This window comes from Brienomyrus brachyistius, chromosome 23 (genome assembly GCF_023856365.1).
Source record: "Brienomyrus brachyistius isolate T26 chromosome 23, BBRACH_0.4, whole genome shotgun sequence".
NCBI lineage: Eukaryota > Metazoa > Chordata > Actinopteri > Osteoglossiformes > Mormyridae > Brienomyrus > Brienomyrus brachyistius.
Genome location: NC_064555.1, coordinates 20,081,918 through 20,099,544, shown reverse-complemented (window position 1 = coordinate 20,099,544; position 17,627 = coordinate 20,081,918). Strand labels below are relative to the sequence as shown.

The following is a 17,627-nucleotide window of genomic DNA, read 5'->3' as shown; positions in this document are numbered from 1 at the left end:
CTCAATATTTATCACAACAGCTTAATATCCATATGTTTGTTAACTCTGAGAACCTGACAAATGCAAAATGCATTTATTTTTGCACCCATTAACTCCAGGCTCGTAACTTTGGGTAGGTATAACACAGAGGCATGATTCGCATATCTTTGCGATCGAGAGAACTGACTCAATCTGGTCATCCAAGCTGCAGCATTGTATATTAAAATATTCCAGAGTAATCCTGTGTGTAATGAGGCATATTTTTTTATATCAATATTATACACATTAGATGGAAAACGAAGTGCATATTCGCTTCTGCAATGGCTATAAATATCTTCATAATGCATTAAGTACATTTATAAAGTGTTATAAGCACAGTTATAACTATTCATGAAAAGACATAACACATTATAGTCATGTGCATTTTGCATTGTGAAATCTCTATGAAGGTCTCGTCTATAATGCACTTTTAAGCATCATTAAGCCCCTAACAGACATAATATTTTGATGAATCTTCAGTACACTGTTCTTATGTTATGTTGCTGATCTGTGCATCTCACTGTATGAATATCAGTAGTAGATATGAAGGACTGCTGCAGACGGATTCTAGTGGAGTACAAAACACTGCCATTTAATAAGATGGCTTCAGTAGCAACAAAATGACATCACCTACTCTGTCATTAGGTTAACTGCGGTGGTCAGTTTAAACCGGGTTAGAACTGGAAGTAGTGACTGGGGTCTTAAACTGGACTCCAGGTTTCTTTTCAGAAACTGCCACTAGAGGTCACTCAGTGGTTTATCTGAAATCTGCCCTGTATATGATTTAGCTGCAGCTTAAGGAGAGATGATCCCCAAATCAGATATAAATAATGAGGTATTTCAATACTTTGAACAGCTATTATGTGATGCAGGCAGGCCAGATGAAACCTTGATGTGTTACAGCACCTGGCAGTGCTTAGGCTACCGTCGTATGGCACTTAGCTTACACTTTAAAGCTAGAGAGGGTGATGATTTTTATTTATTTGTCCTATATTTTAAATCTCTAAAGAAAAAAAGTTGCTGAAGCTCATGAACTTTCTGTCCTACAGACCTCTGATGATATTCAGGCCCCTTCTATCCTGTCTGCTTAACTCTATTCATCTCTATCAGATTCTTTCGCATCATGCAAATGATGTCGGCTAGATACAGGGTAGCTAGCTCTCATGCATCTAGCGTGAATCTCACACTTTCAAACACTCGTGCAAATGCTGTCTGTTCTATACTGTTCGTCTGTAAACCACAATACCCATCCTCAACTGCAACTGAAGAAGACATTTCTCCTGCTAATGATTTTGACAGGAAATCACTGTACCAGTGGGGGATGCTTATTTTTAAAATGAAGGAACCACAATGTGGACAGCTGATATTCTAACCTAAAAACGTCTTTTTTTCTTATTTTAGTAGGTCTGCAACTTCTGTAAATTCTGCTTTTGTTAATCAAAGGAGTTCATTAAGTCGACAACATGAGATGCAGTGTGTGCCTGGCTTCAAAGCCTCTAGCTCAGCTTGAACACACATACAGCTTACTGTAATTATCAAGCTAACTACCCAGTCTAGTCTACTGAAAATCAGTGAATTTGAAAATTAAACAAACGCTCAAACAGAGAACTCATTGTTAACGACTTCATTTATATTATTTACAAATGCCAATGGCAAAACTTGACATGCAAAATGATAAACACACGTTGGGTTTCAGCAAAATGCTTCCCCACACCTTCATGTGACAGAATGAATGAATACTGTAAGACAGGGGTCTCAAACTCCAGTCCTGGAGGGCTACCGTCCAGTAGGTTTTCTATCCTACCTGGCTTCTGATGAGCCACACCTGTTCCTGATGTTCACCTGAGAGCAGGTGTGGCTCATCAGAAGCCAGGTAGGATAGAAAACCTACCGGACAGTAGCTCTCCAGGACCGGAGCTGGAGATCCCTGCTGTAAGCTAACACTGACAACACCGTGTGAAACTTATCAGTCGTGAGTAATAATATTAATGGTAGTGTTTCCTGTCTCCCAATCACCATGCAGAGAAGCCTGGCTTCCTGACGGGTCTAAAATATCTGACTCAATTTGTTCAATTGATGTTGTCTAAGCAAAAACTAAGACACTCTCATAGACTCCCAGTGAGACACGGCATTTGGCTCCATGAACACATAATTGGAGCATATTCCCCAATCTATTCTCTATTTAGACAAAGTGTGCAAGAACTTTCCTTAGACTTCCATTGAACAATAACTATGGGCTATCCTGGTTTCAAAGGAAAAAATAACATATATGTTGTCAGATGTTGTGGAAAGCAACTCCCACTTAACGATCAGCACTCTGGTTCAATTAGTAAGATAGATTATACTTTTAATCACAAATAACATAAATTTATATTGATATATTGACTAACTCAATTTATTCATTCATTCTTTGCATTGGAAGAGAAGTTCTGCTTGGAGGTGCAAGTTCAGATCTCGCAGACAGACGCTACCAGCACCCCGTCAGTATGCGTCTGGGCCTACCAGGCTGCGTAGGCGACCATCGTATGGCACTTAGCTTACATTTTAATGATCGAGAAAGTGATGATTTGTATTTATTTATCCTATATTTTAAATCTTTCACGGAAAAAAAGTTGCTGAAGCTCATGATCTTTCTGTCCTACAGACCTCTGATGATATTCAGGCCCCTTCTATCCTGTCTGCTTAACTCTATTAATCTCTATCACATTCTTTCGCAGCATGCAAATGATGTCGGCTAAATGCAAGGTAGCCAGCTCTCATGCATCTGGCGTGAATCTCACACTTCTAGATTGTCACGCTCATGGTGAATGCTGTCTGTTCAATGCGGTCTGTCTGTAAACCACAACACCCGCCCCCAACTGCAACTGAGGCAGAAATTTCTCCTGTTATTGAATCTCTCATTAGGCAGGAAAACACTGCAGTAGTGCGTTTATTTTTTGAATAGGGGAAGCACAATGCGGACATTTAATAGTATGACCTTAAAAGGTCTTATTTTAGTGGGCCTGCAACTTATATGTCAATTCTGCTTTTGTTAATCAAAGGACTTCATTAGAATGAAGTTGTCAACATGAGCTGCAGTGTGTGCCTGGCTTCAACGCCTCTAGTTTGGCTTGAACTCACATACAGCTTAATCATCAATCTAACTACCCAGCAAATCTACTGAAAATCATTGAACTTGAAAATTAAACAGACGCTCAAACACATAACTCCCTGTTAAAGACATTATTTATGTTATCTACAAAGGCCAATGGCAAAACATGACTTGCAAAATGATAACCACTCACTCTGGGTTTCAACAAAGTGTCGATTGGTGTTAATTGCCGTGGTTTTACTGTCAGCATAGAATTTCTCCTTAAGCACCTAGTCATGGCACCAGCTGTAGCAGACTTCACCAAGGGCTGATTAAGAGATGTTCCAGTGACCATGTCCCAGAGTAACTGGTTGTTGTGTTGCTCTACCACCAGGCATGAAGGTTTGCAGGGTTTAGGAGTGTATCGTAGACAGATTTGACAAGAAACTGAATGCGATGGGAATGTGCCTGCCAGATGTTGTCCATGCCTGCCTAGCCTCCTGAAAAAGATGATGTCTTCCATGTCTGCCAGGGTCCTAGGGAAGAGACCTAGGCTGGTGCATCCTTTTTCCAGAGCCCCCACTATAGCCATCTGTCTTAAGAGTAACTCTGCCATCTTCACCGCTGCTTCAGCTCTTTGTTTCCTGCAAGTACAAAAACATTTCCCCTGCTAACTTTGTTTAACACAAACTAATCTACTCAATTTGGAGAATGTGCTCAGATCATGAATGCTCAGTCAAACAAAGACAGATTCCCCACCCTCTGAATCACTGTCCACCTCAGCTGAGGTATTGGATGGGAGGGATTCAGTCTCAAAAAGCCTCAGGTTTGCTGAACTGCCATCAATTTTTCTACCTGTACATCCGGAAGCCTGTTGTGGACTTTTAAGTGTGTGTTTCCAAAGACAGACCAGTTGCTCAGAAGGTCGGCTGATTTTGAGAGTTTCCATAAGATTATTGCTGCAAACAGTAACAGAGCCTTGGATGATCAAAGACCCTTCCACCAGGCTGACACTGAGCTACATCATCACAGAATAAACTGGAGCAACACATCTATTAGCTAGCAAAACTGGATTTCAGGAAACAAGATGCAGCTCATGCCCCAATCTACATTGGAAGAGATGCTGTACAGAGGTTCAGCAACAGTTTCCTTGGGGGCACCTTCAGCAATAACCTCAAGTAGACAGAACATACAGCTGCTGTCACCAAAAAGGCCCACCAACTCCTTCACTTTCTCAGGTGTCTGAGGAAAGCCTGGATGACCACCGTTAAGGGGGCAAGCCAAGCACCAGCTCCACCGGGATGCAGCCAGTGCTTTCCTGCTCTGCTACGCAATACGCCCACAGGACCAGGGGAAGGTGGTTGCATTTGGCTTGGAAGATGTGGGGCAGGACATGCTCCATGAGCCTCTCAAATGTGGCCGGGGTGTTGCACAGTCCGAACAGCATCAACTGGAAGTGCTATAGTCCATGGTTGATGGAGAAAGCGGTCTTATGGCGAGCTTCCGGGGCCAGTTCAACCTGCCAGTAGTCAGTCTGGAGGTCCAGGATGCTGAGCCACATCAACCCAGAGATGTAGTCCAGTGCGTTGTCAATGCTTGGCAGTGAGTCTTTCCTCATCACTGCTTTCAGCCATCGGTAGTCAACGCAGTCATGCAACTGCCATGACCTGTCCTTTTTGCCAATGGGGACCGCTTAAGCCATCCATGGGCTGTTGGACGGCTCTATGACTCTTAAAGTGCCTGATCTCTCCACAGCCGTGGCAGGGGGCAGCTGCTGGTGGGCAGCATCTCTACCATGGCTCTCTCCTCACTATCAGAGCCCTCAGGCATGCAGATGCAGCTCCTACACGGTATGGCTGGCAACTGGTGGAACAGGATTTCTGCAGCCATTTTTGCCTCCGCCAGGTCCTTGGGGAGTGTGGACCGCCACCCGCAATTGGATGTGCTGCCGTAGCCACTCTGGTTTTAGTGCCTGGGTAAGGGCTTGCCATGGCAACTCTTCCTGTGTGGCGCCAGGGAAGTCTGCCCTCTTCACCTCCACGAACTGCTGCCGGCTGAACCACAGCTCCAGTGCTTCCTCCAGGGTGGTGAGATCTTGCTGCTCATCGGGGGTCAGGCTGAGGAGAGCCTGGAGCACGTCCTTCTCCAGTGCTAATGCCAAGTTCACTGCCATCTCCTCCTCACTCCAGCCATTGGGCTGGGTGGCCCGGCGCACTTGGATCAGGTAAGTGTCCAGGGGCTACTTCGCTCCATGGTGGTGGAGGAGCATCACCGTGGGCTTTGCCCTCCTCTCTCGTGCTGGCATGCTTACTTTAGCTCGCTCTGCCTGAGGGTGGAGTGAGCAGACCGTGCTGGATCCATCAGATCTCCCTGGGAAGACACGCTACTCGGTGTCCAGGGTTTTTGTCTGGTCTTCTAGTGCTCCCCACCATTGCTGCCAGAACCGTTGTTCCAGTTGTTTAACATCTTCCTAAGACTATTCCAATCAAACTTCTGACACCAGTGTAAGAGTGGGTTGCTAAGCCCTGCTGCTGACAATGATCAGGCAGAGACTGTTCCGGGTTTGGTGGCATTTATTGTTTCTGTACCACTCGTACTAACAACGCACTTGCACTGCCCACCATCTCTGTTGCCCCACTTACTCCTAATACACACAGTGGGTGCACACACACACACACACACACACACACACACACAGATACTAAATATAACAATAACCATTTAACACTGTATGGGACATAACACAGCAAATTTGCATACAACACAACCGACTACGGAAAACTATTTACAAGGCTGGCATCAGTCCAACCTGCAGCGTTGCCCGCTGGTTTGAACCTGCAAAACCACTTTGCATTGCGCTTTCCACCGTTATGAAATAGGGACCGAAATGTTCATTATGTGCAATATAATGTGCAATATATGTTAATAGTGTGTTTAAAACGCTTACGTGTAATATTGAAAAGTATTAGATCGATAAGTACTATCGGTAAGAGTAGTAGTGACATTAAAATCTCTACTTGTATGGCTTCTGTTTTATTTATACATGGATACTTTGTATTCCATTTGTTATTCTATTAGTTTATTATTTGTTGTATTACTATTGTATTATCAATTTTATCATTCTATTTCTAACTTGTTGCACCAGCTCTAGGAGTCACAAGAGCTGCGGTGAGTCGAGTATGAAGGTGGCACAATGGTTAGTACTGTTACCTCCCATCTCTGGGCCCAGGGATCCAGTGTCTGTCCTGGTTCTGTGTGTGTAGAGTTTGCATGAGTTTTCCATGTATCATTGTAGGGTTTCCCCTGGGGTTTCTGCCAAATTCTCCATTTGTGTGAATAGTATGTGTGCCCTGTGACGGGTTAGTGAACCATCCTGGGTTATTATCTGCATTGTGCCCACAGCTTCCGGGATACGCTCTGCAACCTTGCATAGGACTGGATTTAGAAGATGGATCCATTGTGTACCTCCGTGCACTATAATGACAATGAAATTGAATTGAAAAACACTATTTAAGGTAATTTACTGGTCACTGGATGTTTTTTGGACATGTTGCATAAGAGCCAAAAATCACCATTTGCAATTTTATGACAGAAACATGCTGTAGGAAGCCCTGCATTCATAGGCAACTTGGCCAGTAAGGCAAGGAAACTATTTTTAATCAGCCTCCATTTTGCAGAACTTCAGTCAGTCAGAAGAGTAAAACCACAAGAGTACTTGTCAGAGTGATATATGTATCAAATAATATTGTTCTGTTTTGTGCATATCTATACAAAGGTTAGTCTCCCCTAGTCCTGCTGTATGTAAGCCACTGGACAATGTTAGCTTATGTGACCTTTGACCTTTGAGCAGTGCATGAATACCATGCTGTGATGACTGCTGCTGGGAAGGGTGCTGGCAGGTGGCTAATATCTGAAAGTAGAAAGTAGATACTTTGGAGAAAATGAGGTTGCTGTATACCAGGCGTCCCTAACTATTTTCTGTATATTTTGTTTGGGGGTCTGAAGTCAAATATATCTTGGAGTCCAGCAGTTGGTGACCACTGTTTTATACTTTACTGCCATGACTAACTATAATACCGGATATTCGGTCTTCAAGCGACGACTCAAAACATTCCTTTTTCAGAAATACCTGACGTAGTACTTCTGTATTCTTACTCGGCACTTTTTCTGGTGTGTGTTTTTAAAAAAAATAATAATAAAAAAAAATTCAAATTATGCACTACTCAACGGAGTTTTCAGACAGACGGTATTCATAGCTTGGGTCCTTATTGAGCTAGCATCGGAAATTCATCGCAGAGTCTCAAAGCACTTATGTAAGTCGCTCTGGCTAAGGGCATCTGCCAAATACTGTAAATATAAATGTAAATGTAATGGATATGACTCATGTCTCCAGACCCACTTCTAGGGCAGATGATTTCAAAGAAGCTCTTTTGTTGCGCTGTTACTGAGCTGTCATTTTTGTACTTATGGCCTACCTGTTAGCTTTAATAAGTTTGGCCATTCATTAGATACTGCATTGCATGAAAATCCAAGACAGTGGCTGTTTCTGTAATTTTACATGCCATCAACAATCGCAGCATGTACAAAATCAATGAGATCTGGTGTCATAGACATTCTAATGCTTAGCTGAACAGTAAGTGTCCTTGTCTGTATGCTGTATATATTCAGTTGCAACCACATGGTTAGCTGTTTGCTTTAGCAGGCAGCACCCAATAAACTGCCCACCATGTGTGTCTTACAGTCCAGTTTAGTAGTCTGGAAGCTTTGAAACTGACAGAAAGTTTGATTATTGGTTTTTAAATAAACATCAAAATAGGCTATAGATTCAACAAAATATTTTTTATGAGCCATATGTTGTTTATTTGCAGTTGAACAGCATTTATTTGTATCAGCAAAAAGTGTTCACTGTGTAAAGCTTGGAACATGCCAAGCCTATCTTCGGCTTTCAAAAATTGTCAGGATATCGATAATATCAGGCGACTGCCTGTCGTGCTCGTGTGTGTACCACATTTGAACATGGCTGATATCCTTTGGCCCTGTTCTGGCTGGTTTAGCATATTTAATCGTAGTTGAACCTAGTTGGTGAAACTCAGCTCTCTGAGTTCTCTGATTTGTCTCAAAACTTGAATAGTTCCAGATCATCCCCCCATCATGTTAGAGAGATCACACATCTATTTAAGGATAGTCTACAAAACCACAGTGTGACGTGTAAAATAACTGCATAAAACAGAACAATCTAAGCAGGCCCACCAAAAGGCACACTGTCCACATTTAGATTCAGTTGTCTCTCTGACTGCTCACTGGATAAGGTAAGATCCTATGCATGATGAGTTTATCAATTTATCAACAGAAATATCCGTGCGGGATGTCTGATTTAAACATTTTTCGCATTTGCTGTATATTTTGCTGAAGTAATGTAAAACTTAAAAACTATAAGCTTTGACAACTATTGGTTATATGATATTTGTTCCCATGATATTCAAAAAGTCAGATGTAGAGTTAGGAATGTAAAGCAATAAATATTTTGCCGTGACATGTTAACAGTGCAGTTCTGTGTTTAAAAACAGGCACAAGATGAAATGTGTGGAATGTGACGTTCGTTTCGTTTTTGGAAATTGATCATGGTCTGTCATCAACTCTTGAGATTAAGTTTTTAAATATAAAGTTTTTAGTATCTAAGCAAAACTGTTTCTTGAATTTGTATAAATGCTATTAGCTGCTGATTCATTTTCAGGCTAAAATAAAGAATTAAAGTAATATAGAATAAAGGTGAAACATATGGGCTGAAAAGTTCTTTAACTGCTGATGTTAATTCCAAAATAGTATTCAACAAATTCGGGGGCGGGATGGTGGTGCAGTGGTTAGCACTATTGCCTCACACCTCTGCGACCCAGGTTCGAGTCTCCGCCTGGGTTACACGTGTGCGGAGTTTGCATGTTCTCCCCATGTCGTCGTGGGGTTTCCTCCAGGTACTCTGGTTTCCCGCCACAGTCCAAAGACATGCTGAGGCTAATTGGAGTTGCTAAATTGCCTGTAGGTGTGTGAGTGACTGGTGTGTGAGTGTGCCCTGCAGTGGGCTGGCCCCCCATCCTGGGTTGTTCCCTGCCAAGTGCCCATTGCTTCTGGGATAGGCTCCGGACCCCCCGCGACCCAGTAGGGCAAGTGGTTTGGATGAATGGATGGATGGATATTCAGCTAATTTTGTACGCCTTTCCTGGACATACCAAACAAAATCCGTCCATCCATTTTCCAAACCGCTTATCCTACTGTGTCGCGGGGGGTCCGGAGCCTATCCCGGAAGCAACCAAACAAAATCATCAATGGAAATATATGTTGTATAACTACTTCATTTTGGTCATTTTATTCTTCGGTTTCATTTTGGTCATTTTATTCTCTTCACACATGAAAATTTCGATCTGATCTTGTTTTTCTAGAAAAGGCACAAGTAAATATGTGACATTTCTTTATGTGAGTGGTGTCCATTTAATTTTTACTGTTGTAGGCTTTCAGCAGAATGCACCTGAATATGGGTCAAGCATATAATTTAAGTAATTTCACTCTATATAAACTACTGCTACCTAACTAGATATAAATATGGCCCTTTAGAATATGGCCCTTACAATACTTTTGTATTTTTATGGCAAAAGCCCAAAACTACAGAGGGAATGGAAAACTCCTCCCAGGTGTTATTGATAAAAAGCCTTGGTGCTTTCAGCTGTTCCTGAAAACGTCCCCAGTGAACTGAAAGTTCTGGACCTTCAAAACAGTGATAAGCTGTGAGACTAATTACAGTGCATGTTCATATGACTGAGGCTAACATAAAATAGCTAACAGATACAGAAACTTCTAAACTAACACAAAGTCCATACATTGTGTAGCGGTAATTGGTCTGCATTCTCTAAAGGTTACCAAATCACACTCTACACGGTTTACATCAAATTCTGCCCAGACAGCACACAGTAACTCTGCCAGATCTGGGCCAGATATTGGACAGAATTTGGTGCAGATCCGCAAAACGGGTCTTTGCCGGGGTCTTTCTGTCCAACAGCGCAATACCGGCACGGATTTGGATTGGGGATCAGGAACAGACCTTGGCCAGTACTGGCCCAATACAGTTATTAATGCTATGATATGTGGTGTGGATCTGGCCCAGATCTGTGACGCAAGCTTTACATCTGGGGCTCATCTGGCCCTGGTCTGTGATTGGTGATTCATTTTTCCAGCTACACCTGGGCCAAACATGGCCCAAATAAATCCCCACACATTTCTCATCTTCAAAACTGATTTTTATTTTTTTTACATTTCTGATTTCAACCTCATCCAGAGAACACGTAACGTTTTTTATCTATTACAAAAAGTTGGAACCAGGTACAGGTCTGTGAACATAAATAAAAAAGAGAAGTACATTTACTAATGTGTGTGTGTGTGTGTGTGTGTGTGTGTGTGTGGTATCTTACTTGGCCTGTCACTGAAGAGTAGGAAGTAGCACGTCAGTAGAAGTAAACTGGGAACACAGTTTTCATACTATGCAATAGAGAAGGAAAGGAATTCAAAACTAGTGCTGGATGATACTGGTGGTGCCTGTAGAGTCATTTCTAAATCCTAATGCGTCATTCAACAGGGCGTCAGGTGGAAATAAAGGTCGAGTAACAAGTTTCAAAATCAGGCTACAGGTGCATTCTGTGTCTCAAAATGTGATTGTATGCATGTGATATAGCTAGTTACCTGCAGGAGATGATGGGCGGCTTGACCTCAACTTTACTAGAATCAGCAGAGGGAATGAGACAAAACCTATGGGACACAGTTCAAAGAAATAGGAGACATTTAGCTACTTAAAAAAACTCAGTAACACTGCTGCAAAAATGAGAATCTGGATTTGAAGTGAACAAAAAATGGGGGAAAAATACACTTAATGTTTCACCTCACAGATAAATTACACTTCAAATCGAAACGTATTTGTTCAAACACTATCAAAGTTAAATCTGAAAAAGATTTCATGCTAACGCTAGCAATAAATGTTATACTAACATTTAACTAAACGAAGTTTACTGATTTTTCCAAAAACCATGCAAACAGGGTCTCATCAACTGGGCCTGGTACGTTTAAGTAACTTTAAGTATCGTTTGCATGCTAAGCAGGTGAATGAACTGGAAGACACGAACAGGCTTGCAATAACCTCAGATAATATTTACTGGCAAGTTGGGGACACTGAACCCAAAATTATAATTTTACGCAGACGTACAAAAATACTGCCGGCATCTCATTTCACCTAACGTCCACGCGAACGGAGATATTCACCAATTTTGAAAACAGGCTTTCACCACAGTCGCCAGTTCTTACTTTAAGCTTACTTTCGCATTAGTTATGTCTTTTAATCGCATGGATAGGACTATCAGCTATATAGCTGTTGGCTCACCTGTTAGCCTGTCTGACTAAAACGCCTAAGTTTGTCGTAATGTTAGTCAGTGTAAACTAAGTTAGAAAACTTAATGTTTGATAGAAATATTTAACAGACTAACATGATGTCAATCTTAATATAGTTTTATAATGCACTTACCAAAAAGCACAAGCAGATCTTCACTGGTTGTTGTGTGACTCTTTAGTTAACTCTTACTGAGGCACGTACACGCGTATCTGCGAGATTTAAAAAAGCGTGGGTCCGGTCTGTGCTGCTGGCCCGGGTCAGATGCGGACCTTTCTGACGGACTGTCAGTCGGAGGTTGCGGACAAATATGCTGCAAAGCTGGTGCAGAGGTGCACAGTGAGTGTGACTGCGACGCGAATCTGGTGATTCGAAGACGGATCCGGCACAGAGAGAATTGTCTTTCTATCTATCTTCTTAATAGCGTCTTAATGATTCTGTATGTGTTATGAAGTACCAAATTACATTCCATATATTTCACCCCTTTGGGAAGGGGGAGCAAAAACCCTGAGCTTCAGGGAAATCCCCCCCCCCACTTCGGGGTCCATGGCTGGCATGGCGCACAAACTGCCTTATGCTCAGATTCCGACACCCACAGAATAGTGGCTTCTTCAGTGAATAGTGGAGAGGACTGCCGTATGAAACCTCCCCAAGATATATTCCATACACTTTATCTACATAATCTACCAAGACTACATCATCTAATACAATCTCAATATGCGATTGTATTTATTTGTATTTATTTCTCGCACAACAAGAGGTGAGAGGTTAACTGATAATGCTGCAGTCCAATGTCCATAACAGAGACTTCTTCATGATTCTGATCATTCCAGCCATTGTAGCAGGCAGCGGTTCTTTTGTGATGTACTCATGACAGGAATGGCTTTACTCTCGACGTGGGCCGGACCTTGTCAGTGACCTCTGTGTTGCTGTCTGGTTCCGTGTTGGTCCAGGAATTCTATGCTCCAAACGGTCCTCCCACCACCTTCGACACAGCAGCTATGGTCGCATGTGGAGACAGCGCTCTGCTCACTAGGGTGCAAACTAAAGGAACTACACAGCAAATGAGCAGTAGCAGAGCAAGAAAAGTGCCTCCATAACCCCCCCCCCCCCCCCCCACATATTACACCACCAGTCAAAGATTCCTGCGTGTCGACCTGCACCTCTCGCCATCTCGTCCTGTAACCCCAGCGATTTAACACTCGGTGGTGTACTCTGCATCCTGGGGAGATGGCTGCCTCATTCCGCTCTGTGTCGTCCCTTGTCGTCTGTGCTTTCTCCTTTTCCTCTTTGGAAATAGCTTTGTGTATTTTGACTTGTTATGTACAATTTACAACTTTTACAACAATTTACAAAAATCAGTAGCACCCCCCCCCCCCTTTGCTCTATGGGCAAGATCATGCACGTCCATTATCAAGGTGTCAACCATTGGCGGAATGCAGCCAAAAGTTCCTCATGGTTGCAAAACACCACCGTTATCCTTAGTCCCCCCCCCCCCCCCCCCATTTCTACACAGAGCCCAGCATGTTTCTCCTGTGAATGATCTCACACCTCAAGTATGTGACCTGCTCTTATCAGTATTGCAGCCTGGCTTGGGGCCCCTTATGTCCCCCTTTCTCTAAACCTTCAGCAACAGCATTGACCCTCGATGGCGGTCAGCTGAGGTGTCAGCAGCCAGCAGATCTGCTACATACTATATCACTGTGCTTCTTAAAATCAGTCCATCCAAAACTGCCATAGGCACCTGACTGAACACATGTGGCCAGTGATGAAGTCCCTGCGGAATCCTCATATAGGTACCACTGACCCCTAAAGGTAGAATGCAAATAAAAACTGAATAGGGACACAGTGAAAAAGATCCTCAACTGTAAACCACTTTCCACTGTCTGAGTCTCCACTGCTTCATTCCCTGCACACAGATCACAAATTAGAACATAAGAAATGTACAAACGATAGGTGGCCAATTGGGTCATCAAGCTCATTTGGGGGAGAACTTTAATAGTTAATTAAAGCTATTACACAGCATGTAGTTAGAGTATGGAATAGTCTTCCTGCTAGTGTAGTGCAAGCTAAAACCCTGGGTTCCTTTAAACCAGAGCTAGATAAGATTTTAACAACTCTGAGATATTAGTTAAGTTCTCCCCAAACGAGCTTGATGGGCCAAATGGTCTCCTCTCGTTCGTAAATTTGTTATGTTCTTATGTTCTAACACCTATTTTTTTATTTATTAAATTAATAATCGACACCTTTGCGGTAATGATAGAGAGGTTTCAGAAATTAGGTTAATGGCTTCATGTGAATCACCCATCTTCCCTTTGCCCCTCAAATAATACATTTGTTTATTTCAATGTTTGCTGTTTAATACACTTACTAAAATGTGATGCAGTTGCTTTGTAAGTGATATAGTTAACTTCTTATGATAAAATTTGGTATTCCAAAAATAGTTGCCAAAAAAGTGTGTGTGGGGGTCGTCTTGTTAATTATTTTACAATAAATTGGGGGAAATTATGGGCTGGCCCCCCATCCTGGGTTGTTCCCAGCCTCGTGCCCATTGCTTCTGAGATAGGCTCCGGACCCCCCGCGACCTAGTAGGATCAGCGGTTTGGAAAATGGATGGATGGATGGATGGATGGATGGATGGATGGATGGGGGAAATTAAACAACGTTTAACTTCTGAGTAACAATTTGATGCATTTAATAACTATATTCTATCAAGGTATACAAACAATATACAATCATAAGATAAATCGTAGAAAAGAGACAGTGTACGTTAAAATACTGGTTATAATCAGGCAATATGTTCTGCTAAGTTATTTATAAAAAAAAAAAAGATTATAATAGATTGTAAGAAGCTGACTCATTGACTGACACCAGTTCATATGTTCTCTCCATTATATGCATGACAGTTTGGGATTATAGCACTGGAATAATAGTAAATTATGAAATGATGTTATTTCTTTCCGAAAGTTTCCAGCCTGCTTTTCCCCTGATTTTATTTGCAGTGAGCAGTGTGATGCTTCCTAAGCCGTTTACTCCCTGGCCGCTGCCTCACGTATGTTAACAGCGCATGGAGGAAACATGCAGCTTCTGCACCAACAGACCTTAGAATTTTTTTTTATTACGGAGCTGCTGCTCTGCTTATGAACATGGAAGCTGTTATGTTCAAAATCAATATGAGGGAGAATGTACTCATGGGTCTAACATCGCCACCTACTGGCAGCAGAGTTGAACACAACAGAAGCACCATATTCAGTTTGCATGGTTGTGGATGCCTTGTTCTTCTGATTCATGGCTATGTAGTATCAAATATCCCAGCAAGACTATTTGTCTAAAACAGTGATCACCAGCCAATTAAACAGTTGATCTTTCAGGCATTGCTAGTCGATTGTGAAAATAATGTTCACTGCATTAATTGCTTCACTCAGTTTTCAAAGGAAAATACCCTGGTAATACTGCAATACTGCCCAATCCTATTTAGCACCCCCCACCCCCCTGTTCCTTATTCTCCTCCCTGCAATCAGTATGTTGTCTGGCAATGGGTGAGCATTAGTAGCCGGCATAACAAACTGGAATTGGCATTTTTAATAACCTAAGGTCATGCATGCATGTGTATTTGATTTTGACTGCACTGTCACAGATCGCCTCAGACTTGGACGTGAAAGGATAATGCATTTTACCAGTGCCCCCCCCCCCCCCCCCAAGATTTTACAACCACCCCCCCCCCCCCCCATCCCAAAGCACAAATACAAACACACACGCAAACCAGTTATTGTATTTGCAAAATGTAAAAAGGCTAAGGAGCACTGGTCTGAAGTACATGTTTTGTTTACTTTATTAGAGAATCAGACCTGAATCACCACTGATGGAGGGACTGTGGAGGCTCCTTGTCCTGGGCTGGTTATGTCACCTCCAGTCTCCTGGCGTCTTAGGAGTCATGGCCATTGGAACCCCAGAAGAGTGTGAAAAGGCTTCCTTTGTCCCTGGCTACAACCTGGGAGGAGAAGGCTTTGATATTGTGAAGATGGAGCGCAAAGGTGCATATGTGATCGATTCTGAACAGTGGAGGAATGCAAACGGAACCTGTAAACTTAGACGAAATCCTTACTTGGGAGGGCCGCGGCAGAAGATTCCAATAGCTGTAGTGGATTGGAGAGCCCTCTCCAAATGCAGAATGAAGGTCTCCAGCACTGTCTATGAATCCAGTGAGTCTGTTGTCAATGACAGCACATCCAGTGTGACAAACAACTGGAAAGTTGGCCTAGAGATTCCAGTCAACCCTAATGTGAAAGTTGGGGTGGGCTTGGGCGGTACCCACTCACGGGATGCAACGTTTGCCATGACGAAATCAAAGCAAGACAAATACAGCTTCACCAAACATCAGGTCCACTGCAGCTTGTATAGGTGAGACTCACTTTTAAGAGGACATGCAAAACATTAACAAAAAGCTAACTATGTTTAATAGAACAGAAGACAATACAAAAGCTAAAAGATTGTTACGTAACAGGTTCAAAAAGATACATTTTCAATTTCTTAGACAACAATGAAAATAGACATTGAACCACATATTGAAACCTTCGTTGTGTTTTTTTCTCTTTTCCTCCTCATTATTGTTTTATGTTACCCCTGCCTTCCCCAGGTACAGTGTAGCAACTAAGCCTCCACTTCACAAAGAGTTTCTGGAGTTCATTAACCAGCTACCCAAACAGTACAACCAAAATACTAAAACCAATTATAGAGATCTGATTGATACGTATGGTACCCATTTTATTAAACAAGTGAAAACGGGTGGAAAATTAAGGAGTATCACTGCTATTAAGACCTGCCAGACTGCAATGAGTGGCCTCACAGACACAGCTGTTAAAGACTGCCTGGATGTTGAAGCTTCAGCAACAATTGCAATGACTGCAAGTATAAAGACAGAAGCCCATCACTGCAAGGAACTTAAGAAGAAACTGGGCAGCAGCCAGACCTTTAGCAGCATGTTCAGTGAACGCCACTCTGAGGTGGTGGGTGGGAATGTTAATTCAGCAGATTTGCTTTTCTCAGGTGGTTCAGATCCAAGTACATACAAGAGTTGGCTGGATTCCTTGAAGAACAGCCCAGATGTAGTCTCCTACAGTCTGAAACCCCTACATTTTTTGCTGCCTTCTGGCCATTTTGCAATAATGTCAGTTAAGAAAGCAATAGAACAGTACATCATAGAGAACGCACTGCTGAAGAGCTGCTCTGAATCTTGTCAGATAGGAATAAGATCTTCTGCGAGAGACCACTGTGCCTGTGTCTGCAATGGCAATGAGAATATAAACTCCAACTGCTGCCCAGTTTCAAAAGGACTGGCTACACTGAAAGTGTATAAAATGAGAGCAAAGAAGCTGTATGGAGATCGCTTTACCCAAACTGATGGCTCTGTTCTAGTGTCATATGGTACACAGAGTAAACGTACTGAGATTATTCCAGATGATGACAATCCAGTATGGCGGGAAAATTTTGAGTTTGGTGCCATCAAAGTTGACATGTCCACTAAGCTAACATTCCAGGTATATGATGAAGATACATACTGGGACAGTGACCTTCTAGGAGAATGTTCGTTTGACCTTCGAAGTGGAACTGTTTCAGACGCCTGTACATTTACATATGGTACCTTCTTCTTCTCCTACATATTAACATGTGCTCCCAGCTTGAGTGGTAGTACTTGTTCTGAATACATACCAACACCTATGAGCGTCTCCCAAGCAAAGATCTTCGACTCCCGAAATGGCATCCTTGCTAGGAATCTCTGGAAGGTAGAAAAGGCTGGGAAACAACCAGGGAACCACTCCATCATATTATAGCTTCAAACGGTGAGCACCACCTGCAGCTGTTCGCTTTGCAATATGGCTTCCAATAGGTCAGATCACTTCAGATTATGGTTAATGTCCTTTCAGTGATAACTGATCCAGAGCTGTGCATGGGATATAAAGTCTTTGAGAGAGTTTTCTGCTGAAGTAGATCTTTTGTAGATAAACTGCCAAATTACCTAAAACAAAAAGCCTTTAAAGTAGAAAATCCTTTAAGATGTAAAGGATTTAGCATTAAGATGAATAAATGCTTGCTTTATGTTTAGAATTTTTTTTTCTT

At 42.4% G+C, this 17,627-nt stretch overlaps 1 protein-coding gene and 1 long non-coding RNA gene across 2 annotated transcripts in view; one reads left to right on the top strand and one right to left on the bottom strand.

Moving 5' to 3' along the window:
- The window catches only part of LOC125719281 (perforin-1-like), a 24,862-nt gene extending 7,235 nt beyond the window's left edge, over positions 1 to 17,627 (top strand). The window contains exon 4 of the mRNA XM_048993925.1: positions 17,294 to 17,627. Within this exon, the coding sequence (XP_048849882.1) occupies positions 17,294 to 17,341 (48 nt within the window). The 3' untranslated portion in view covers positions 17,342 to 17,627. The remainder of the gene's footprint in view (positions 1 to 17,293) is intronic.
- Positions 12,283 to 17,627, bottom strand: part of LOC125719282 (uncharacterized) — a 31,848-nt gene continuing 26,503 nt past the window's right edge. The window contains exon 6 of the long non-coding RNA XR_007385056.1: positions 12,283 to 12,429. This is a non-coding gene — a long non-coding RNA (uncharacterized LOC125719282). The remainder of the gene's footprint in view (positions 12,430 to 17,627) is intronic.